At 41.8% G+C, this 24405-nt stretch overlaps 1 protein-coding gene across 3 annotated transcripts in view; it reads right to left on the minus strand.

The window, feature by feature from the left end:
• The window catches only part of LOC111156874 (activin A receptor type 1), a 126736-nt gene that overhangs the window by 20219 nt on the left and 82112 nt on the right, over positions 1-24405 (minus strand). For 2 of the 3 annotated variants that reach the window (XM_022518105.1, XM_022518031.1), the window contains exons 4-8: positions 19798-20061; positions 17403-17614; positions 13659-13758; positions 9926-10072; positions 3378-3653 (exon numbers count right to left, since the gene is read on the minus strand). In XM_022518105.1, coding sequence (XP_022373813.1) covers positions 3378-3653; positions 9926-10072; positions 13659-13758; positions 17403-17614; positions 19798-20061 — 999 coding nt within the window. The remainder of the gene's footprint in view (positions 1-3377; positions 3654-9925; positions 10073-13658; positions 13759-17402; positions 17615-19797; positions 20062-24405) is intronic. The other variant, XM_022518183.1, reaches the window with a different exon arrangement.

The raw sequence follows: 24405 nt of genomic DNA on the forward strand, positions 1-24405 counted from the left end.
GAATGAAATTATTTTTTGAGGTAGATGCTGACCAACTCAAAATGATTCCTTTAACACTCAAAATAATGAGAAGTGCCAAACTGGAACAAGCGGCCTCTGAAAACCTCTGCAGCCCAACAATCCCTTGGGGACCCCTCAAGCTTTCTGTGGAGAATGCTTCTCCCCCCAACTCCATGGCTTTGAATGTGTGGGATGAGAACTCCTTCTCATGCCAAGGAGATGGCACATGGTATCGTACCCTTAATAATTACAGAGAAATCAGCAACTGCATTCACTCTACTAGACTGGTTCCTTTTCCTGATTCTTTTACTCAACCCCAAGATTCTGTGGCTGTGGTGAACATCTCCTGAAACATATACACTTCTCTACCATTTCCAGAACCTAAGAGTCAAAATAACAGAATATGAAAAGGTGTAGTTTAAATAGATCACAGCAATACTAGCTGTGGTGGTTTAAAAATATGTCCTCAAGTTCTTTGAAACATCTCCCTTCTGGAGGTGAAACTCAATTCCCCATGCCCTGAGTGTGGGCTGGATAGTCACACAGACCACAGCAGAAGTGAGCGGAGATCTTCAAAATTAGGACATAAATGGCACCATGGCTTCCTTTCTGCTCTCTCTCAGTTCTCTTGTGTTATGAGGACACACACGCAGCCCTGTGGAGAGGTCCCCCAGACCAGGGACTGAAGCTTCCTACCACCAACCATGTGACTAGAACCATCCTGGGAGTTCCTTCAGCCCTGACGAAGCCTTCAGACGCTTGCAGCTCTAATCGCCAGCTTGAGTGTGTAACCCCTACAAGAGATCCTGAGCCAGAAACAGAGGGTATAGTCATCCCAAGATTACTGACCCTCAGATGATGACATAGGATAGCAGATTTGTGTTATTTTAAGCTGCTAAGTTTTAGAGGTAATATGTTACCCAGTAATAGATAATTATCACGCTACCTAAAGGGTAAAACAACCAAATGCAATGTGTAAACCTTGGCTGAATTCTTGTTTGAGAAAACTAAGAAAATCTGAAAATGGACATTAAATGCTATTAAAGAATTATCAATAATTGTTGGTGCTATAAACTGTGATTATGCAGAAGGCATATTTTGAAGTATTTAGGAGTAAAGTGTTGTGATGTCTGTAACTTATTTTCAAATGTATGAGTAAAGACAGATGTATGCCTGCATATAAAGCAAATACAGCAAAATTTTAACAATTGTTGAATCTAGGTGTTGTGCATATGAACATTATACTTACTACTCTTTCAGTCATTTTGTTTGAATTTTTTATAATAAAAAGTTAGAAAAGTAAATAGAATACTGGTATTTCTGCAGTATCAATAACAGAACATGATTTCAAATGAGGGATCCTTAATTTCTAGGTATAAAGTGACACACAAATGACGGTGTCATCGGAGCTGTCTTCGGTACCAAGAAACTACCCCCTGAATAGTACCACCTTAACACAGATTTTTGTACAAATCCATTATGTCTAATTGGAAGGCTACAGGCCAAAAGAAAGAAAAATGAGTAACTAATTAGTTGCATTTACTGAAAAACCCCTCTGACTCCCTATCAAGTCCTATAACCAAAGCCAACAATGTCCTCAATTTTCCATCTCCCCTAGACCTCTGTACTATAATAGCAGTGACCATCTGATGCTTACTATTTGCCAAGCAAGTATAATAATTTCTGAATTTTACAGGAACCATGTGAGTTACATAATGATTGATTTTGAGTAACATGAATAATACTTGGGCACGTAATGAACATTTGAGACAATACTGAAGTAGAGTGCAGAGTGTCGAACGCTAAAGTGTTCCTTGCTAAGCCCCCCAATCGAGTAGAAGCAGTCCTGCACTCTGGGCAGGTAAACAGATTAAAATATCTGCAGAGATATATGGGGTGATAACTGGGAAAGCCAGGATTCAAATTCAAATCCTCCTGCTCCAAAAGTCAGGGCATGGCCACAAAAGTCCTCTACATCACAACTAAAACTACCCACAAAAAACTTTAGAGCCATACCCTTTCAACGCTATCTTAAATATTTTTCTTCTCACACTTGCAAAATACTGTAAAATAATTCTCAGCATGAATACAAAGACTTTAAAGAATTTCAAAAGAAATACATTTTCTGGATGTGTCAAATCCTTTGTCTAAAAAATAATAAATTTCATCATGTATATACAAGAGCTAATACTGTCCAAACCTTTATCAGCCTCACAATGACTACAATGATATGAATATAATATAAACCATGTTTTAATCAAATAGAGTGAGGACTCTCCATAGTCCACTGAAATGAATAACCAAGATTACAATTCAGTTCTCATTAGTGTAATTATTCAGCCAATATCCAACTTGACTATGGTTTTCTATACAGTGTCACTATAAATGAAAATAATCTTATTTATAATGCAATTAAAGCTAAACTGAGCATTACCCTAACACCACAGGAAGGAGATATCCCAGCAAGGCAAACTGTGAATTTGTTCCAGAATATTTTTCCTCTTTCTTGACTGATAATTTTGCCATGGTTACAGAAAAACGACTTTAGAAGCCATTTTTAAGATGAAGTCATTCCAGAGGTTTTTTTTTTTTTTTTTTTTTTTAAGATTTTATATATTTATTTATTTGGGGGGAGAGAGAGACCGGCGGGAGAGGGAGAGAGAGTCTCAAGCAGACTCCACACTGTCCGTGGCGCAGGGCTCAATCTCATGACCCTGAGATCATGACCTGAGCCAAAACCAAGAGTCGACACTTAAGCGCCTGAGCCACCCAGAGGCCCCTCATTCCATAGGTTATTTAATTGTGTACCTACTTTGTGTAAATGTTACAGACTACTGGCTGCTGCTGAGGGTGGGCCGGTCAGGAACTGACTAAAGGAGCAATTTACTTGGAAGTGACTTTCCAAGATCATGTGAGGGTCTGAATTTCAAAAGAGATTTGGATTTTACAGCGTTTGTCAGAACTCTGAGAATGTATTACTTAAGATTTGTTTATTTTGCATGAAATTGAAATTTTACCTGGAGGGAAAAAAGTCAACAAACGACAGACTCCAGTGCACGACACCGTGGTATACATGCTCAAGTCTTGAGAAGAGAGGGCTCTTTCCTCTGTCATTCATTTGGGGATGCACCAATGATTAAAGACGGATTGATGAGTGGGGAGGCATGGATATGGGACAAAGCTTGAGAACAGTAAAATGTTGATGGGAGAATCTAGGTAGTGGGTATACTCATTGCGAAGTTCTTTCAATTTGCCTGCATGCTTGAAAGTCTTCATAACAGGATGTTAGGGGACGGGGCATGGATGTGACCTAGCTAACCAACGGAATAACAACAAACGTAAAAACTATAATTAAAAAAATATTTTTAAAACCTTACCCAAATCTGCTATGCAACACTGTCCATTCTTCTTCACCAGGATGTTTTTGCTCTTTAAATCTCGATGAGCAATGGCTGGCTTCCCTTGGGTCCCAAATATCTCTATGTGCAAATGCGCGAGACCACTAGCTATAGACAGCACTATTCGCAGGCAGCTAACAGTATCCAGAGTAGTGAGCTGAAGATAGTCGTACAACGATCCCATTTCATGATAATGTGTGATTAACCACAACTGGGTACTGGAGTGTCTTGATGTCATGTCTGAAGCAATAAAACCTGGAGAGAGCAAGAACAAAATTAGCAGACATGTAAGAATTTCACATTATAGCTCTTAGTATAAGGAGATAGTGACCCATACAACAGATGTCACCTGTAACAAAAAATAACTAAACTAACCAACTGCCATGAAAGGTTTACAGAGGCATCAACGGAAAAACATAGTACTCTTCCTACTTCCATAAAAAGGTACTTCTAATGAGCAGGAAATGTCCATATTCATTTTCATTATAAATAATCCTTTAAAAAGATTTTACATTGCATTACAATTCAGATAGGAATAATATCTTTGTGTTTATCTGTAATTATAGTATCAAACTCTTTATCATGTTCATTTTCCAAGCTCGGATTATTCATCAGCCACCCAAAAAGAATAAAAAACATAAAATCTAAAAACCTGTGTTCCAGTATTGACTCTGCCTATAATTTGCTATATAATACTGGGCAACTCATTTAGGTTCTCTGGGTTATCTCTGTTCAGATGTAAGATAAAGGGCTAAGTTCATATTACATGATTGACTACTCATCAAATAAAAAAGAAACCAAATATAATAAGCATCTGTGATGCTCTTTGTCAGTCACACAAGAAAACTGAGATGATAGTGTCTGTTGGCCAGAAAAGCAGACAGATACAGAAAGCAAAAATTACAATATCATGTAATGAATACGATGAAAAGTACTGTTAGATCTGCAAAGGGCACCATGTATCCAGAATAGGGAATCCTAGTAATTCAGACAAGATGTTCCAACAGGCTTCCATCAAGAAGCGATAACTGAAGCAGTCTTGAAAAGAAGTGATGTATGACAGATGCCAATAAGGAGGTAGGAAGAGATTTTTCTAGACATTCTGAGGGGACCCTTGAGCAAACTGAATGAACTTTAGAACTTTCCAACCTACGAAATAAACTGTGATGTATGTGCTTGTCTCTCCTACTGCAGACATGCTTTCCACCTGCTCACTCGTGCATTCTCTCTCTCTCTCTCTCTCTGTTATGTGTATAATATACATTGTATATACTCTGTGTTGATACATGTATATAAAATATACACGCCTAATGGACATGCTTACAAGTAGTGACATCTGGGACTTATAAATAAAAGAATATTAAAAAAAAAAAAAAAAAAACAGACAGACATGGCTTGAGGCAGGATTAAAAGCCTTGTGTGAGGATCCCGGAAAACAGAAACAGGCAGAACATCCCTCACACTTGCACAGAGTGTGATACAAAGTTTGTGCTGCTCTCATACACATTTTCTCATAAGAATTTTCTCAATACACCAGGAATACAGATATCATTATTCTCAGTTTATAAGTAATAAAAGTGCTGCTAGGAAATGCCAAATCACGTATCTGTTAAGTTGTCGTTGATCCCAAGTTTCGTGCTAGCCATGTGGACACACCACAGCTCGTACAGGATACTCTGGGAACAAAGAAAAGGTCCCCTATTTGATTGTTGTCATCAACAATAGAAGCAACTAGTACTTACTGGGACTAACAAAGTGCCAGGCACAATTCTTCTAGACACTCTGCATGTAATCCTCCAACACTCACACAGGAAGGAAGCAGAGGACAGCACTGACATTAAGGCTAGTAATGGTCCCCGGCAGCCCAGCTCCAGAACCCATACTCTTAACCACTATGCCATACCGCCCCCAACAGGGGGCTCTGACTTCTATTCAGAGAAAGACAATGTGAAACCTGTATCCACTGGGCATCTGTGAAATGAACAAAGCAATGTCTCCACACCTTGATCCCCTACCTCTCTCTTTCTTGCCCTCCAAGCCAGTTCTCACGGGCAGCCTCAGACTCTCACTCCTTCCCTCTCTCCAATATGTCTCTGTGGCCCCACAGCGACTTCTCTTGGGGCCCTTTGCTGCCATAACATGAATAATCAAAATGTGTACTCAGATATTAGTTATTCTTACTAGGAAAGATGTTTCTACTTTATCATTTTAAACCAAATGGTATTAATCATTAATGAGACTTTCAAAAATAAATATCCTAAACTATAAGTACCACTCAAAAGAAATTAAATTACTGCTGTGTATTTATGTAGCCTCTACTGATTTCTCTGCCCAAGGGAGAGCAGGCTCTGATTAAATAAATAGATAAATAACAAATAAATATTTATTCTCTCACCTTCCCTAAGCCCCTTAGGTCTTAGAGAAGGATTCTGTCTGTCCCATTAATTACACTCTAGACCTTCCGGAAAAATGACTTTTTAATAGGCAGGACTTTTTTTTAACTGTTTATCTCCCAAGTGTGAATTATAGAACTACGTTTGTTTCAGAATGCAAAGGCATTTTTATGGAATTTTTGCATTTTCCATCAAAGCATTCTCCTGTTAGTGAAGGCTGAACAGGTACTTCTAAGTTGGAACGCTGGCACAGCCACTGGATGTGTTCACAATGGGGAGAGAAAGTGTTTAGAGTAAAAACCTCTTATTTAACAGCCCAGGTCATCCTCCCAGGCTCCTCAGGAAGGAAAATAAAACCCAAAATCATTAGTGAGGTTATCCGTAGCCCCTGTGAGCCTCTCCCTGGCAACTCTCCCAGGAACCAGGCAGCTAGGACAGCTGAGGACTGAGGCCACCACAGTGGGGCATGGGGGCTGCAGAGCGCTGGGCCCCAGAGCTGGACCGCTGGGTGCCAAGACGGGCCCCACCATTCCCGAGCTGGGTGATCTCACACAAGTCATATAAAATCTCCACCCTGGTTTCCTCATTTGTAAGATAAGGATAACGTCAGCAGCACCTCAAATGGGTACGGTGAGAACGGAAGAGTTAATTATAGGTACAGCACTTCATACGATGCCTAACACGGGATGTGTCGAGAATAACTGGTTACTATTACGTTTCAGAATAGCTCAGGGGTTGGTGAAAACCACAGCAACCCTGCAATGTAATATCTTTTGTGGGTAACTTCCTTTACTTCCACTTGGGTCTCAGGAAAGTCCGATTAAATGCTCAGGCAGTATCTCTTCAGAGTACGGAGCAGTTCTAGAGATGGAGGGTGGCAGAGGCTACACTATTTGACCGTACATGTATCACTGAACTCTCCACTTCATATAACTAAAACAGTAAGCTGCATTATTTTACAATCATTTCTTAAAAAGCATGCAAGATGAGACTTTGGAGTAAAATTCTCACATTAACTCGACTCCCTTGGTCTTAGTAATGAGGGAAAGAATGCTCAGAAACATACAACTTTGGACCAGAGTCACACAGTGGGCATGTTGGAGGTGCTGAGAGTAGAAACCAGTGTCTCCAATCCCCCGACCATTGCTCCTGCCACGAACCAGCACAGCCTCCCATTACCCCTTTGGCTGTTGACTTCTACACCAGACAGAGCAGAAGAGTTGAAAGCCAAGTCTAGTCATTTGAAAGATATTGTTGTAGGGGGATAAACAATGAGGGCCCAGAGTGTTGTATGTATGCATATATGTGTAAACGTGTGTGTGTGTGAGAGACTGATTGATTTTGAGGGGCTAGAATTAATACTCCAGGGTGGGAGGGAAATTATGACCTAATATTCGATATAAGATGCTCCTTTGATAGAAAAGGAAAAAAGGTCACAGAAAACCTTAAAGTCTCTAAATACAGAAAACTGGCAAAGCAAGGAAAGAACTGTGACCAAGTTTAGCCCCCCAAAACCGAAACCAATCAAAACAGACAAACAAAAAACTGGTGCATTTCCATAAGCTTTCTTCTTTTTTTTTTTTTAAGATTTTATTTATTTATTTGACAGAAAGAGATCACAAGTAGATCACAAAGAGAGAGGAAGGGAAGCAGGCTCCCTGTGGAGCAGAGAGCCCGATGCGGGGCTCAATCCCAGGACCCTGAGATCATGACCTGAGCGGAGGGCAGAGGCTTTTAACCCACTGAGCCACCCAGGCGCCTCTCTATGAGCTTTCTTTTTAAAGTCAAAAGAACTACATGGTGAAATCAGTCCATACAGCTGTAAGTATGATGAGGGTAGAAAGACCTCAGAGATACAGAATTTCCCAGGATCATTGGGTAATAAGAAATGAACAGTGTTTTGCCCTAGGTGGTCACACTAAGGGAACCTCACTTCTCACATGAATCGTGTTGTGAAGGTGACTTTTCAAATTTCTCTTATGATTAAATCCAATTTAATAAATATTTACTGAGCACCTAGCTTGTGCAAGGTACTGTCCTCAGTACTGCATGTGGTGGCAAAAGCAATGGAAGTGATTCTTGTCCTCAGTGACAATGGGAGGGTATCATGGTTCATTTAAGTCAAGGGCACAGATAAAGTGACTATTTGCGCGGCCCTGTAATATCTAGTGCATTTTGCTCAATGAACCTGTGAGCCCATGAGAATGAGAAGGGGTGCCTGAACAAGCCCTTCCTTTAATGAATCCCAGACCCCCCATACTTCTTCGAGTATGTGCACCTGCACAGTACAAGTCATTCCACTGTTTAAAGAGAAGTACTCCCTGTACATCACAACTTTGAACACAACTGACGCTTTCTCTGTGGCTCACCCTGTCTGTCCCAGGGTCAGAGGGAAAAGTGGGGCATTTGGGGTTAATTCTGACTGTGGATGAATCTTCACCTTGTGCTCTCATCATCGAATCCCAACTAGCTAACTACCATATAAAGTACAGAACTGTGGTCAAGAGACACACTGCCCAGTGTGACTCTCAGCTCCACGGTGTGACCTGATGGGTTAACTCATCAGTTACAACTAGAAAAACAAGAGTACCTACGCCCTTATGGCTGTGAAGCTGAAAGGAGAAAACGCACATGACGCACTTAAAGCAGTGCTTACTGCACGGTAATGATCACTGCTGTTCTACATATGCATCTAGCTGTGACATAAGCTTGTGCGATCAGAGTTACAACACAGCTGCAACATGGGGGTTGGGGGGGTGGGGCAGAAAAGCACAAGTAAATCCACTGGGAGAAACTGGAAAGGAACTGAGACTTTGTCATGGAGGGATGGGTGGCTGGAGTGTGGGGTGGGGATCATGCGTGATCGAGACCACGAACAAAGGCACAGACACCTTAATATTCATGGCGATCCCAAGTAATGGCAGATATCCAAAGTGACTGTCGTCCGGAGATATTCATAGAGGAAATCTAAGACTCCCTGGGACCACAACAAATAAGGAGTCTGGACAGCCTGGCCTAGAAGGCACCAATGTCAGGCAATGGAGGAGTCGTCGAAAAGCACTTTGAGGAGTATCTTGGCTGTGCACAGTGAAACATAACTCGGGGTAGCAAGATGGACTGGAGATGGGAGTCCAGCATGGACTGGAGATCGGAGACCAACAGCAACGATAGGAGCAAGGAGAACTGGGGGACAGCTAGGCCCCCACAGGTAAGACAAGGGGAGAAGACAACAGCAGAAACACACAATTCAAAGATGGAACACATCACCACACTGTTAAAGAGAAACTTTAGACAACTGTCGAACCATTCTTGGCAGACAACCTGACTCAGGTTTAATACCAAATTGACAGTAACGGGATAGAAATAAATTCTGGCAATGGCCTTCTGATGAACCAAATCTCATCCAATAGCCATGAAGTGGCCAGCACTATCCTATAGAGTCAATTTCTCTATAAACCTTCTATCCACTATTGAAGAGGCACTCTGGGCAGCATTCATCATACATGTATTAGCATAAACACCCTGAGAAAATGCTCCAAAACCAGAGAAGTCAAAGGGAACAAGGACATTCTCATCCCTTATACCTCTACAGCAGTATTTCAGCGGGCTCTTCACAGATTTCACAAATGGTTCTAAGCTTTAGTTTCCAAATTAAAATGGATGCTAAATCCCTCTGTAAATCTGGGCTTTGAAAACCATGCCTAGTTTGAGGGAACGTGCATTTAATTACGATGTCCCTGGGAGCTGTGAATCTCTAGGAAATCGTCCAAAGAGCTTTCTTAGTTTGATTCAATAAATATTCAAAAAGGGTGCGGTAAGTAGAACAACGGATGAAGCCTTGAAGTGAACAATATGGGGTAAATTCTTGTTGCTTAAATAACAACCTACAGAATAAGAATTAGCAATAATGATTTCATTTTCACCATCCAGAGAATCTTCAAACTCAGCTTCTTTGCAGATTTAAACAAGAAATTAGTGTTAAAAGAAAAGTGAACATGATATAAATGCTGATGATTCCTATTATCACTTTTCAGGGGAGACTTGCAAATTCACACACACCAAATCGGAGAGGGCAAAGGTAGGCAATTATTTCTTTCTAGATAAAATTAATGAGGAGATTATCTTTGTACTTACCCAAAATATTTTCATGCCTCAGCATCACAGTGTTGTACAATTCTGTTTCCCTGAACCATGACTTCTCATCCCGGGAGGAGAAGATCTTCACAGCGACGTTCTCCCCTTGCCAGCTGCCCCTCCACACCTCACCATACCTGCCTTTCCCTGGGGAGAGCAACACAGAGGTGACACAGGAGGGAGCCAATACATTTCTTGCCCGCAACTCTGGCCCCCTCCCTTTGTGTACTTGAAAAAACTTCATCTGGTGCTCTCAATCCCACAACCTTTCGCCTGTGAAGACATACAAAAGTAAGGTGGAACCCACCCCTCCAGCCACCCATTGTCACAGCAAATTCAACACCCTCAGTATCTACATTGTACAATAACCTGCTAATTATAAGGTTTACAGCTAAATTCCTCTATTAAAAGGTATGAAACATGTATGGGTCTCAAAAGCACACAGTTAGTAAAACAAAATGGTACAGAGTATTAGATTCCAATGTGCTGAAAGCCAAAAAAGAAAAAAAAGAAAAAAAGCACACGTAGATAAACTGAGTAGCTGACTGGATCCTTTCCCTTCTACAAGATCAACGCGGACATTTTCCTGTGAGTCCAAATTTGCAAATTTACATACACATTTATGTTTTTCATAAGGGAGACAATTAAGTTGGAGGTCTGTATTCTGAAGGATCCAAAAAAAATTACACACACATACACAAAACAATGCTGTGGAGGAGACCAACAAGCAACCACTACCTTCCCTAAAGGATTTCTTGGCAGAGGATATATTTCAAAAGAGGATTTGCAGAGTTTTAAAGACATAATCCCAGAACAGTTCTGTTTCCTGACATTGGTCATGGGTATTTGCTTGTTAGACAGCCTCTGGGATGCCAGAAGTGGGCCACACCGAAGGGGCCCCTTGGAGAAAGCATTTCCTAAAAACGCAAGGACCCCAGCCTGTGATCTGCTCTGTGGGGTGCGTGCCCCCTCCTGCACCAGCAACACGGCTGTCAGCCTGTCAGTGACATGCTCCCTCCTCCGTTCTTCTCTTTCGTTACAGGTAGGGGTGAGGAGGGAGGCTGGGAGGAGCAGGTAATTACCGCGAGACCATGGGGCTCAACACGGGGTATAATGAGGGTAAAGACGCACGCGGCGCCTAGATAACAATGTAGCGGGAGACCCACCTCACAGGGCAGCAGGGCTCTCCCTCAGGCAAGGGGCTGCTGGGAGTCACAGCTTGTAATCAGCAGCTACAGCAGCACCTGCACACCCAGGACTACAGCTCTTTGCTCCAAAGCGAAGCCACGAGAACCCAAACATGGAGAAAGAAAGCACGTCTATCCAGGGGATTAGGTCCTGACACAAAATCAAAGCCACTCAGTCTGGACTCCGTCCTGACAAACAATGTCCCTGTGAAATACCAATGACTAATGCAAAAGGAGGTTAAACGTGGCCAGTAAGTCATCACTGTGGGCTGCTGTCAGGTCACAAAAATAGTATTTAGAGCAGGACTAATTTTAATACAGTCATAGCAAGTGCCCGGCATTTGTAGTTCAAGACGAAGGCCAGTGCTAAGACACCACAAAACAGGCTGCTGGAAACAGTATGCTGATCTTTTCCTGCCTCTGGTTACATTCCGTCTCTTTATTTGCCCTTTGTCCTCACAGTCTCATTAGGAAGGAGAGAAAAAATATCCCGGAGAATTGTATACATTACTGTAAAGTTGCCTTAAATCTTTTTTTTTTTTTCTTTTAAAGAAAACAGAGATGGATTGTCAGGACAAGTAGACAGATTGAAAATAGAAACCTACTTCAATGGTTTTCAAATGCTTTTAAGTTGTCAAATGCTTTTTAGAAATGCAACCCTATTCAGGAGTTCCTAAAAACAGAAGCAGAACTGCCCAAACGTACAGGGCATGGAGCCCCCCATGGGAATCCATACGGTATCTGAAACTTGGGGGGTTCACAAATCACTATCTGGTAACAACTGGTCTAGTCCAATTTTGAACCCCAAATGGTAACACACTATCCAAGCAGTTCATCACACACATTTTTATTCAAGGCTACACCACATGAACACTAACTAGAAGCTACTGAAATGGCATTGCTTTGATGAAAGTCTTTAGCACTGAACCAACAAAATGCTATAATTGAATTTACACTATTTCCAAAAATGCTCAAGAATATCTACACCACCAGAAACAGTATGTGTTTTTAAAGGTACAACACTATTTTGCCCTTTGGACTCTGGGGTTGGGCTCTGAAAACGGATATGGAGATTGGCTGCCCTGTGCATGGCAAGTGGCCATGGGGGTGGGAGGGTAGGAGGGCAGGGGTAAGCAATTTAGACAAACAGCCCGTCGCTGCCTTCTCACTCCTACCCAAACACCCTTGTTCATAAGCAAACTGGATGTTAGGCAGTACAAGAGGACAACGCTGGCTGTACACGATGGGCACATTGGGGGTGTGTTTGCTCCAGCCGCAGTCCACTGAGGAGGAGAAACGTGAGGTGTGGCTCAGAGGTCCAGGGGCCGCAGACCCAGAGCAAAGGCAACAGGCTCCTGCTGGTTACCTGTGTGCCTACAGGTGACACCTGCTGCTCATGCTACACTGCCTGGCCCCTTTCCCACTGTAAGGTTTGGGGATGTCCTGATTTCAAAAAATCAGAAAGAAAGGTGGGAGGACAGCAGCCCAGTGGTGAAGACAGGTTATGACGTCCAGCTACCTCCCAAAAGCAAAAGAGGGAATGACTGGAGTTGCCAAGAAAAGAAACCAGGAGAACCAGAAAGAGTGTAGAGACACTGCCAACCTATCACCACCCTTCTGGCTGTCCCTATGTGTTTCCCAAAAAGAAATTAATGACAACTATCACGTGACTTGCAAATACCCACCAAATACAAGTAAAAACCAATAAAACTGAGAACTTCCCCCCCCGAAAAGGCATTCTGTACCCTCTTCTTAGAGGGCCATCAGCAATTTATAAATAAGCCATTAAAAGGTCACAAAGTTTGACCCAGGAACCCCAACTCCTGGGAATTTATTCTGAGTACTCAAAAGAAAGGTAAGATGCATGCAAAAGCTTTCTCGAGTAGTACTATTACATACAATTCAATGATCATTCAAAAGACCCTTGTTACACAATCTCTTAAAATATTTGTGATGTGTACAGATATATGGAAATGTCTGTAAGCTTAAAACGGAAAGAAGGAACACAAATTGTACACCCATTATGATTGCATCTCTATATAAACATGTTCCTAGATGGGGAAAATATAAGAGGCCATAGAGAAATGGATACTGCTCTTGTTTAACAAAGCAATTATAAAGGTAGCTTTGGTAAATTTATCTCATTATTTTTAAAGGCAGTGGGAGAGTGAGAGGGCTTGGAGAACTGCCATAGGCAAGTGCGTTGTCCAAACGCCTACTCCCCTCAGATCGCTCAATGTCTCCAGTCAGGAGCAGCCATGCTAATTCATTTCTCATGCCTTCCCATCATCCTAAAAGGTCTACTTGCAACTAAAAGCTTTTGACTAGCCATTCATCATACTACCTAGCGACAGATTCCTTTGACGAGAATTCCAACAAGTTGAGGAGTTCTGACACAAGGCACAGAGACCAGATACAGAGCCACACCGTCTCCTGTCATTTCAGGAGCAACAGGCAACATGAGACAGATTTTCCATGTTCCATGCTGCTTCTAGAGCCACAGTTAACATTGCATTCAACCCACAAAGAAGAGAAAAAAGAATTACCGACACACTCCAACAGCGTGATCTGACGAGCCACTGTTCTTTGTACCAAAAAAGGGAGACCAGAGCCACTTCCTGATGTGCATGAATGATCCAATAAATCCTGTGGTACAAGACAAGGAGAAAAAGAAACTACTGAGAAACAGTTCCCAGCTTAAAGTACAAGCATGCCTATCACTGTGACTCTCATGGAGACGCCAATCCTGGACATGCGGCCCATGGGTGTGCATGGACCACTGGAGAAAGAATGGGTTTTCTTAGGAAAACCAGAAGCTAGCCCTTTTTATGATAGGTTTTCCTGAGGGGTAAGTAGTCTTTTCTTGCATCCAGAGTTTTAGAATAAAAAAGTATATATTAAAAAAAAAAAAAAAAAAAGCCTGAGTGGACAAGGTCAAAGATGCAAACTAGAAAGTTCAGAAAGCAGGTCCGAATACAAGGGGAAACAGCAGAAAGAGGAGAACAGAGAACAAAAAGAAGGGAAGGGCCTTCAAGTCCAAAGCCAGGGCATAACTAATCATGTTCTGCTCTGTTCATAGGTATCTGTGAAAGGATTCACTTTCGTTAACATGCCAACTAAGGAACTCTAACAAGGAACAAACAAATCAGGAATAAGGTACAAACAACTCTAATGTTGTTTCTACTGCAAAGACTCCGTGGCCACGTGGGTCCTCTGGCTGGTACACTCAGGCAGAGAGGGGTCACCTGGAAGGATTACCCTTTAGGTGGGTGAGGAACAAAAGCATCACAAAACTTAACCTTCAGTGTCATTTTTAGTTGTGAATTATCCACAGATCAGAGAGGGGAAAAAAACCTAGGACTTTCATTTAAAACATAAAACCATGCCCAAATCTACTTCTAAAAAAAATCAACATATTGTGAAAAAAATTTCCAATTAATTCATTCATAAGTTTTCCCTTTTGATTCTCAGTGCAAGCCAAGGAGTAGACGTCTCTTTGCATCAGGAATGGATTGTTTGGAACCCACGGTATTGTGCCCATGGTGATGGTGGTAAGGTTATAGCAGTGTTGAGCTTATATTCCCCAAAGTTCATTCTTTCCCAGACATCTTAGCTGGCCTGCTAAAGCAATACATTGATTTGTCTGAATTTCATCTTCTTTTACTTACTCTGAGCACCACTGTGAAGTACTGTTGATCAGCAAAATTACCAAAATCTGAACATCCAAAGGAAGATATTTAGAATCCTTAAAAACCACAAAATGGATAATCAACAAGAAATTGAATGTTAGATGAAGTAGTTTCACATCTCCCTAACCATCTCTTTTGCTGTACTTTCTTCCCTTTATTCATTCAATTTTTTTGAGAGAATAATTCTGAAAATTAAACAAATGTGGGTTGTTTTTTTTTTCATAATATAGAATCATGGTTTTAAATCTACCTCATAGACTTAAGGCAGGCGGTTGCCATCAGCCAATGACTGACAAACATCCACTTCAACTCCTGAACCCAAGGCTTCTTTTTCAATGTAGGAGGCTGTTCAGTGAGATAGGCTTTGTTGAATAACATAAATGAGCATATCACTTAAATAAGCAAGTATATATACCAAAAATGCCAACTTGTTTTAAACAGTATTCTTTGTTATTATTGTTATCGCTATATACTGTCCTCTAATATGACTGAGTGAAGACGATTTTGGTATACACTCCCATTCCTCCACCAAAGTTACAGAAGCTATTTAAACAGTGATTAACACTAGATATTCCTATCATTAGCCATGGGGGTTAGCAGTTCTGGGGAAACAGAGTTCTGACTGATCGACTTTAGAACCTCAGGGTTCAGCCTCATATCTTGCTCCTAACTCAATAAACTCATTGAATTTTCCTTAATATGGGAAAGAAACTTCTAAGTACATTTCAAACAAAAAGCTATATTTCTCGGGGTGCCTGGGTGGCTCAGTGAGTTAAAGCATCTGCCTTCAGCTCAGGTCATGATCTCAAGGTCCTGGGATTGAGCCCTGCATCAGGCTCTCTGCTCAGTGGGAAGCCTCCTTCCCTCTCTCTCTCTGTCTGCCTCTCTGCCTACTTGTGATCTCTCTCTCTCTCTCTCTGTCAAGTAAATAAATAAAATCTTGGGCAGGGGGGAGCTGTATTTCTCTACTTTGGGACACAGAGTGTCCTCAACTCCTCTCTTCCCCAGTTCTGCCATACCATGATCTAAATAGGTAGGTAAATGGAAAAAAAACAAGGTTCCTTCCTTGTTTTTATACAAAAATGTATGCTTGACTGGTGGCCCAAGGATAGGGAAGGCAGGAGGATGGGCTATTTCTCAGCCTGTATTAGCCACCACCAAATTAACAACTCGCCAAGATTGGTCCAAGAATAGCACCTGAGCTACAGAGATCAGTGAGGGTGAGTCTTCTCCAGCAGAGAGGAAGCTGGAGAGCAGGCTCGCCTGCAGACCTTCCACATACTCATAAGCTTGTTGTCTAGCAGAACAAGACTTAATAGGAGATTATCTTAGCTGATGCATGACCATGACATCAAGTAACACTGGATCCCATTAGAAAGTTATTACCTGGATGGTCCTCCATCAGATATGACAAGGAGAGTCTTGACTGGGTATCAGCATGTCTTTAACACCTAACACTCCCTAATCTTCACCTTTTTCAGAGGAGGCATCAGATTCAGCCTAGGATCGTTTCAGAATGCTATTATCACTTCTCTCTTTTGCATATTATTGTAACCTATTTATAGCAAGTGGTTCCCTTTTCTCACTTAAAGTTTAAGTTTCTTCCACATTAACACTTGACAATTTTTAAAAGTTAAAAAAAGGAAGACACTTTTTCATGTAATTTCACCATTGAACAATATGCAAAAGAGTAACTTTAAAATATATAAATCCAATGGTGTCTGACCCTGAGCTCTCTGTGAGGATAGCTGCTAGACACGTATTGACTTTTAGCAAGTGAAATGTGGTTAGTCTGAGCTGATATATGCTGTGAGTTTAACATATGCACCATATTTTAAAAACTTAGTTCAAAAAAAAAAATAAAAAGAATGTAAAACAGCACATTCATAATTCTTTCTGACTGATGATTATATGCTGAAATGGTAACTATATACATTAGGTCAAATATGTTGTTAAAATTAATATCACCTACAGTGGGGGGTCTTTTAAACTTTTTTTTAAGTGGTCACCAGAAAATTTAAAATTACAGATGTGGCACACCTATTTCTATTGGACAGCACTGATTTAACCAAATGACTATCTCCACAAGGGGGCAGCACAGGAGCGTGCAAAGTTTAATAGCAGCTTTTTTTGGATGTCAAATTTTAAAGTCTTAAATTACAGGGTGTTAAAATAATCTAGAAGGGAAAGTGATTTTAATATTAAGCAAAGGTGCTTTTTTTGAAAGCACTTTTATTGCTAAAAATAGAGTAACTGAGTTACTCCAAGTCCCACCCCACCCCTCTGTCCCCCAAAGATTATAGGCAACCATTCTCCTCACCTTTTCCCTTACTCCCCAAAGAAAAACAACTACCAAGAATATACTAAAAAAAATCCTCTCCCTCACTGAACATAAATGTCTGTCTAAAAAAATGTTCTCACATATGGGAGACTAAACACAGGCCAACACAGGCCAACACAGGCTTGCCTAGGACACAAGTGACCATGGTATGTGTGCACATTGTCCAGCCCCTGCTACTAGTTAGCATTTCACGATGGAAAGAAGAAAGCATGTTTCATCATCTTTGTTATGCTTGGGATTCCCTGGGATCTCAAACTCACTGCTAAAGTGCTGTCTCCAACATTGGTGGTGATGAGCCCTTCGATGGTGCCGTACTCCACATCTCTGGGATTCAGGCGTTCTTGGTTGCGCCTTTTAAATTTTCGGAGAGCGACTCCCAGGAGGCAAGCTAGAAGGCATACTGCAAATACTACAGACAGAATAATGAGGCCGACCTCCAAGTGGAAATTCTGTGTTCCAGGAAAGGATTTCCCTGGAGATGGGGGAGAAAAGGAATGCAATTGGCTGTAAGGATCACGGTTTACTTATTATTTAGCATAACTGATACCTAACAAGTAGCTCCTGAGCCTGACCACCCAGTCTCCTAAGTCACAAACTGTTAAAAACTAAAATATTTCCTAATACCCAGCCAACGGCCTGGTCATTTGAACCATTGTTCGTTCAGGCACAACCGGAGTTTGTAAAACTCTACCGAGAACCAACCATATTAGTGCACGTAGGTGGAAGTACATTTATGATACAAAGTACTTCACAAGTTCCTGGTACTACTCTTCTTAACACAGATTCAGTCGTATGAATGTTTTATCCTGAGCCCTTACAGACAGAGATGATGCTATGATACTCCTATGAGAAAGTGCTGAGTTAAAAACAAATTACCCAATCTGTGGTCTCTCTCCTCAGTGTATCTTGGATGTCTACCACTGAATTCTCATTGATCTTTCCACATCACGATTTCTGCCTGGGAACCGATTCATTCATCTGTTCTTTTACTCACTTATTCAATATTCACTTGCTCAAAACATTCATTCACTGATTCACTTGCTCGCCTAATCACTCATTCACCCCCTTGCTCGGCATTATCACGTTACCCATTCAAACATCCGTGCATTCGCTCCAACACTCACATACCACTCGGGCAAATACACACAAAGACTTTCTACTTGCCTAGGGAGTTAAACAAAAAAATTTCTTGGTTGGAGAGTGATGGTCCATAATTAAAAGGTCCCCCAACCAATAACCAGCTCTGAATGTCAGACCCCTTAAGACACGGTATCACCAAAAGCCCCATTCTTCCCCACACAGGCCTTTTCCACGTCTCTGCCGCCTTCCGCAATCCACAATCCTTCCATAAGCCTGACAGCCTTTATACATTTCTTTTAACTTTCTGAATCCAAATTAATCAACGACTTGGCACATAATACCCCATGGTACATGTCATTTGTACGATAAAGTGTAAAACTAATTATATACAACATTAAATTATAAATATGGTGCCTCCCTAATTGAATTAGAAATTCCTTAAGTCAAGAAAATAAATTTTCTCTTACAACTCCAAGTCTTGCAGAGTGTTCTACAGATTAGGAACTTTCCGTACTGTAGGTACAACTCCTGCGTCAGTGCAGATAATTCTCCACGGCCATCCACTCCATTAATTAGAATTTAATTCACAAAGGTTAAGAGTAAAGTTTATCCCATCAAGTACCCTTTTAGTTTTAGCCATTTAAATACTTAATCTCTCTTTTAAAAATCTTCTTGTATTATTCAACCCCATTTGCATATCAGAATTAACATTTTCTATATGCCTTCCGGTCATCACCATAACTGAAATACCGCACAGCATAACCTCGTGCCGGTTTTTTAATTTTTTCTGTCTCTCCCCCTGCTAGCTGACATTTCTGACCATGGGTGATCCTAGGAGCCTCTCCCAGTCCACTTTTTTGGTCTGTTTCTTCTTTTCTGAGTGTAAAATTAAGTACTTAAGCCAATTAAAAATGTACAATAGGTTAAGAGAATCAACCGGCTTGGATGAGTCTACAAAGACTAAGGAACATTAATATTTGCAGGGACTTTGAGATAGCAAATTGGGGCTCATTTATGGGGTAACCGTTCCAGAGCAAGACTGAATTCCCCTGGATATGGAATCCATATGAATACAACATAGAGAAGATGCCACATAAACTATGAGGTTCATGTGAAATCTGACCCAGCTTCAAGCCTCAGTGACGGTTCACTGGGAAATCAGATATGGGAGCAAAGGTCAGTGAGGCTTTGTCTCTTTCCTCGTAAAGAAGGAAACCTATTTCACTCAGCCACCAGAGTCTTATGTTCTATTTTCCTTCCTACATGCTTAACATAGAGATAAATATTTACCAAGCCAAACTGTTTCTGAAATTATATCATGGCTCCTGAACAGAGAAAGGAGCCGTTCGCCTGCACACGACGACCAAGAGAGATCCAGTCAGCCAAATCGTCCCCAAGATGGCCATTACCTTGCTTCCTTACCCAAAGATATCTATACTCCCATCTTGTCACTCATGGCCTCTAGTTTAAAGAGTAGGAGGAAAGCCTTGTGGCTACTTCCATCTTTAACCCATAGAGAATCAGAACAACACCAACGGAAACCCTTGATCTAGAAATAGAAAAGTCCATGGGAACCTTTAGTGGGCAGCTGGGCCGTGATGTTCCTGTTACACCAGTCCCCTTGGCAGCACTCCACAGCTTGGCCGGGCGATGGCGGGGTCTTACAGGTCATCTTCCCCTGCTCGTAGACTTGGAAGCAGCCTTTCTGGTAGACATGGAAACCGTCATTTATGCTCAGTGAGGAAAAGCACTGCTGGCCTTCACAATGGTCCTCACTCCCGCAGGAGAGGCCTTCACACACACACATGTAAAGTTTGGGGTTCACCTTGGGCTTCTCATCTGCAAAGGAGCAAAGAAAAAGGAAAAGAAAATCACTACACGGGTTTTATTCCCATTAGGCGAACAAGACCGTTTTCTCCAAGACCATTACAACACATTTACCAACAGAAAGTTGGGCCAAGCATCATCGTTGGCCGTTATGTCCACATTCTGTTATCTTGTACCTCTCACTTGACCAACCACCAAATAATAATCACCTCTCAATATGAGTGCATTTATCTGAGCTGTGTACTTTTTTAGATCATACCGGGCTGAAGAATGGTTATCATGTAACTACTGGCTTCTGACAATGAACTTCCCCCACTGTGGCTTTCACGTTATCTTCGGCCTGATGGGCTCTCACATCCCAAATCTCTCGCATCAAAATAAAATGTTCTGGGGCACCTAGGTGGCTCAGTCGGTTAAGCGTCTGCCTTGGACTCAGGTCATGACCCCAGGGTCCGGGGATTGAACTCCATATGGGGCTCCCTGCTCAGTCAGGAGCCTGCTTCTCCCTCTGCCTGCTGCTCCCCCTGCTTGTGCTCTCTCTGACAGATACACAAGTAAATAAATATCTTTTAAAAATAAAAAAAAATAATAAAATATTCTTCTAGAACATAATGCTTATCACCTTTATTTTAGGTTAAAAAAAAAAGTCTCCTAAATATATGGCAATTGTTAATATCAGTTCCTGGTAACTCTGTACTAATCCATCAACCAGTAATACAAGGAATGCTGGTGTTCCCGCCGTTATCTGTAATTTACCAGTATAATCGAGCGTTTCCAAGGATGCAGCCTCTATTTACAAATATCTCTTACCAATACTTGCAGCCAGATGCCTAGACTAATTTTCCAATACTAGTAACACTGAAGTTTTCATGTTCATTACAATGGAAATTCATAGCTGCTTCCACATTTTGGACTGGCAGAAAAAAATTGGCACTGATTATTGAAGACGAGGGTGCAAGGAGTCAGAGAGCACAGAACAATGTTTTAACAGTAAGGAAACGGGCAGGACCACAGGAGCAGTCCACACCTGGTGGGTCCAAGGTGCGGTGGAAAGAGGCAACAATGTATCATCCATGAGTGAAGCACACCTGATCAGACCCCCTAATTATCTTCTTCAGGAAACACTCATTTGCAGTCTAATTCTTCAGACCATTCTTTCTTTTCCCTTCCCTGGTCAGTTCAGACTTGCTGGTCCCAACAGTTTGCACTAGTCAGGAAGCAAAGTGCAGACAGGATGTAAACAGCCAAGTCCTAGAGGTTCTGAAGCAGCGTTCATATAAAGAAATGTAGCTTGCAGAAGCTCGCTCCGAAGGCCTCTGGCACAGATTGACTGCCTTCTAATTCTTGAACCCCCTGCAGCAGGTCTGTGAGATAACTGCTTCTTTCTTAAAATAACAGGTCGGGTGGCTGTGCTTTCAAGAGGAGACCTTAAGGTAAGGTCTTTGAAAATGTCAAGTTCATTTACCCAGATTTGTGTGGGTGTGTGTAGAGACGTGGGTTATCTCAAAAAGAGAAAAGTGTTCTTAATCTTTCTTCTTCCCTCTTCAAAGAAGTGAAAAATAGTTCACTACCCACTGTAATGTGGGTGCCTCATCCCACAGAGTAAGTGCATACAGACACACAGACACGAGCCTTCTATTCATAATTGACTTGCTAGTTCTTTTGAAAACCACAAGGGGCTCATCCAAGAGCAAAGACATGCCTGAAAGCAGAAAATCCAAAATAGCCGCTGACAGTGTGTGTATGTCACCAGTCTCACCCCCGAGAATCAAGAGCCTCAGACATTTTTAATGAGAAAAAATTTTAATGAGCCAAAAGATAGCCTTTATTTTCCCTGCCTAGAGAAATTCCAGTACCAATCTATTTCTATGAGGATGAAAAACATATATATCTGTTGACATAATCCAGCAAAATGTTTACACTTGCCAAAAGTGAGTTGAAAGATAGTATTTCTAGGGAGTCTAGACATGCTTGCCACTCTTGAATGGCACAGAGCTGAGCTGAGGGTTGCCAACTATGCTGCCCAACAGGTGATGATTCTTTGGACGGAAATGGATAGGCAGGGTAAGGGGGAGAATTAATGGTGTCATGCTGATTTGTTTGTGATCTACAGCAGGAAATTTTAAATACTGTATTTTAAAACCATGCAATAATGCATTCATGAAAGTTTGAAACATAAACACATTATTTTAAAATCCTAAATATTAAAACACCGAAGAGGTTGTGTCTGTTGACACTGGGATGGGACTGAGGACTCCGTGTTAGGACAAAGGAGTAAAAGGAAAATAATGTAAGAGAGTAGCTGTTCACGGACTCATAATGGACTAAGGAGTATGGGTTACTCAATTTGCTACACCTGTGATCCAGGAGGAGCAACCATGAACAGGTAATGCTAGACAACAGAGGCCTCACTCACCATCCATCCTATGGAAATGGATGGTCAGGTACAAAACAATTAATGACATCTTGTGGCTATAATAAAAAATGTCAAATTTTTAAAAAATAGATAAAAATAACAATTCCTCTCACGAGCTCTCAGACTGAACTCTGCTTTTAAAATCAGAGCCCTTGGGGTGCCCGGCTGGCTCAGTTGGTGGACCATGTGACTCTTGATCTCAGGGTCTTGAGTTCCGGCCCCAAGCCCCCCCAAGCTGGGGGTAGCACCTACTTAAAAAATAAAATAAAATATAACTAAAATTAGAACCCAAACTGAATTCTAGCTCCAAAGACATAAGATGTGGACTGCCCTTCCAAGGTCCCTATCTTTTGACAGGATGTGGGGATGGTCTGACAGATGTCTGGATTGTAACCTAAAGAATTTTGCCAGAATTGAGGAGCCTCAGGTAAATCTTCAGTAAATTTGATTCACTATACCCAACTATGCAGTGAACACAGGCATTCACGGGTTATCAACTGTAATCAGATCTTATCCTGTAGGGATCATAAACTAAGTCAAAGGGATTCATTCATTTATTAACCACTCTCCTTGAATCTTTATATCCCTCCACTAGCTATACACAAGTGGCCTGGGGTTAACTGCCTTTAAATAGGTCATTCTTCTTAAGGTGTCAAAAACTAGAGTTTTCATTGCCTCACCTCCGCAATCCAGAAAGATAAAAAAGGGGAAGAAAGATGGTCGTTAATGATACGTGATAATTAACTTAATCTCTGCTAGGAAGAACCATGAGCTCAGTCCGGCGGTGAGCTAATGGGAAAAGTACAAAGCTTTCACCAGCTTCACTTTAAATTGTGCTTCTCACCAACATTTAATCTTCTTAATTTGTATATTTCCATATAACTAATTAGCAGAGCCCTTCCTGAATCTATTTTTTATATACCACCCAGGATAAATGAAGACCCTGAATTCGTAAGTCTATAAGAATGACCACATGTTCCGCCCACATGCCTGCACGCACACACACATTAGTTAAATGCTACTTTGGCAGTTTCATCCAACAGAGTGGATTAGTCGAAGAGATGCCAAAAAGATTCCTGAGCTAGGATTACTGATTCAACAAAGAAGGTTAAAAGCAAGGTAGTAGCATTTTCATATCTTAATATCCACAATTCTAAGAACACAGCAGGCCCCACAATGCCCATGAGTCACTGTTTCAGTCTCGTCAAAATTTAGGAATAACCGTAACAGGTGTGGGCCTGTGATATTTCATTTGGAGTGGTTTGGGAGTGGGGGGTGGCACCTAGGATGCGAGAGTGATCACAAAATCCCTTGTAGGGCCACAGGTAAGAGTCTGTGGGCCTCTAATCTCTCAGAAAGTGATAGGAATACGGTACACATCGAAGCACACCAAGGCATGGACAGTCACCTTCTGTGACTGGTTTTCAACAGGACAGACAGGAAGCACCACATCTAATATGAAGTATTTTACACTTGCCTGTGCAAATAACTAGGAAGTGCCCTGGCAGAAGGCAGCCAGTCTACTCCACCTAATTGACATTCATTTAAATAATTCAGTAATTTAAATGTCAAGCCAGAGGTATTCCCTGTCTGCGAAGCTCCCCCACATTGTTTGTTCTAAAAGGCTCCTCCCAGCATTACTCAGTGTTATGGCTGGCACTGTGTGCCCTTTGTATCACCAGAACCAGATCCCTAGGAACACAGGCACAGCCCAGCCCTGACTGGGGGCCGCAGCCGGTCATTGGAGGGTTGGGGGCCGGCTCCACAACTAGGGGCCCAGGCTCAGAATCCCAAATCTATTCAAAGGTCTTTCTTGCTCTGGGGCGCCTGGGTGGCTCAGTGGGTTAAGGCCTCTGCCTTTGGCTTGGGTCATGGTCCCAGGGTCCTGGGATCGAGCCCCACATCGGGCTCTCTGCTCGGCGGGGAGCCTGCTTCCTCCC

This window comes from Enhydra lutris, unplaced genomic scaffold (assembly GCF_002288905.1).
Source record: "Enhydra lutris kenyoni isolate GAN:26980312 unplaced genomic scaffold, ASM228890v2 scaffoldscaffold1, whole genome shotgun sequence".
Taxonomy (NCBI): Eukaryota; Metazoa; Chordata; class Mammalia; order Carnivora; family Mustelidae; genus Enhydra; species Enhydra lutris.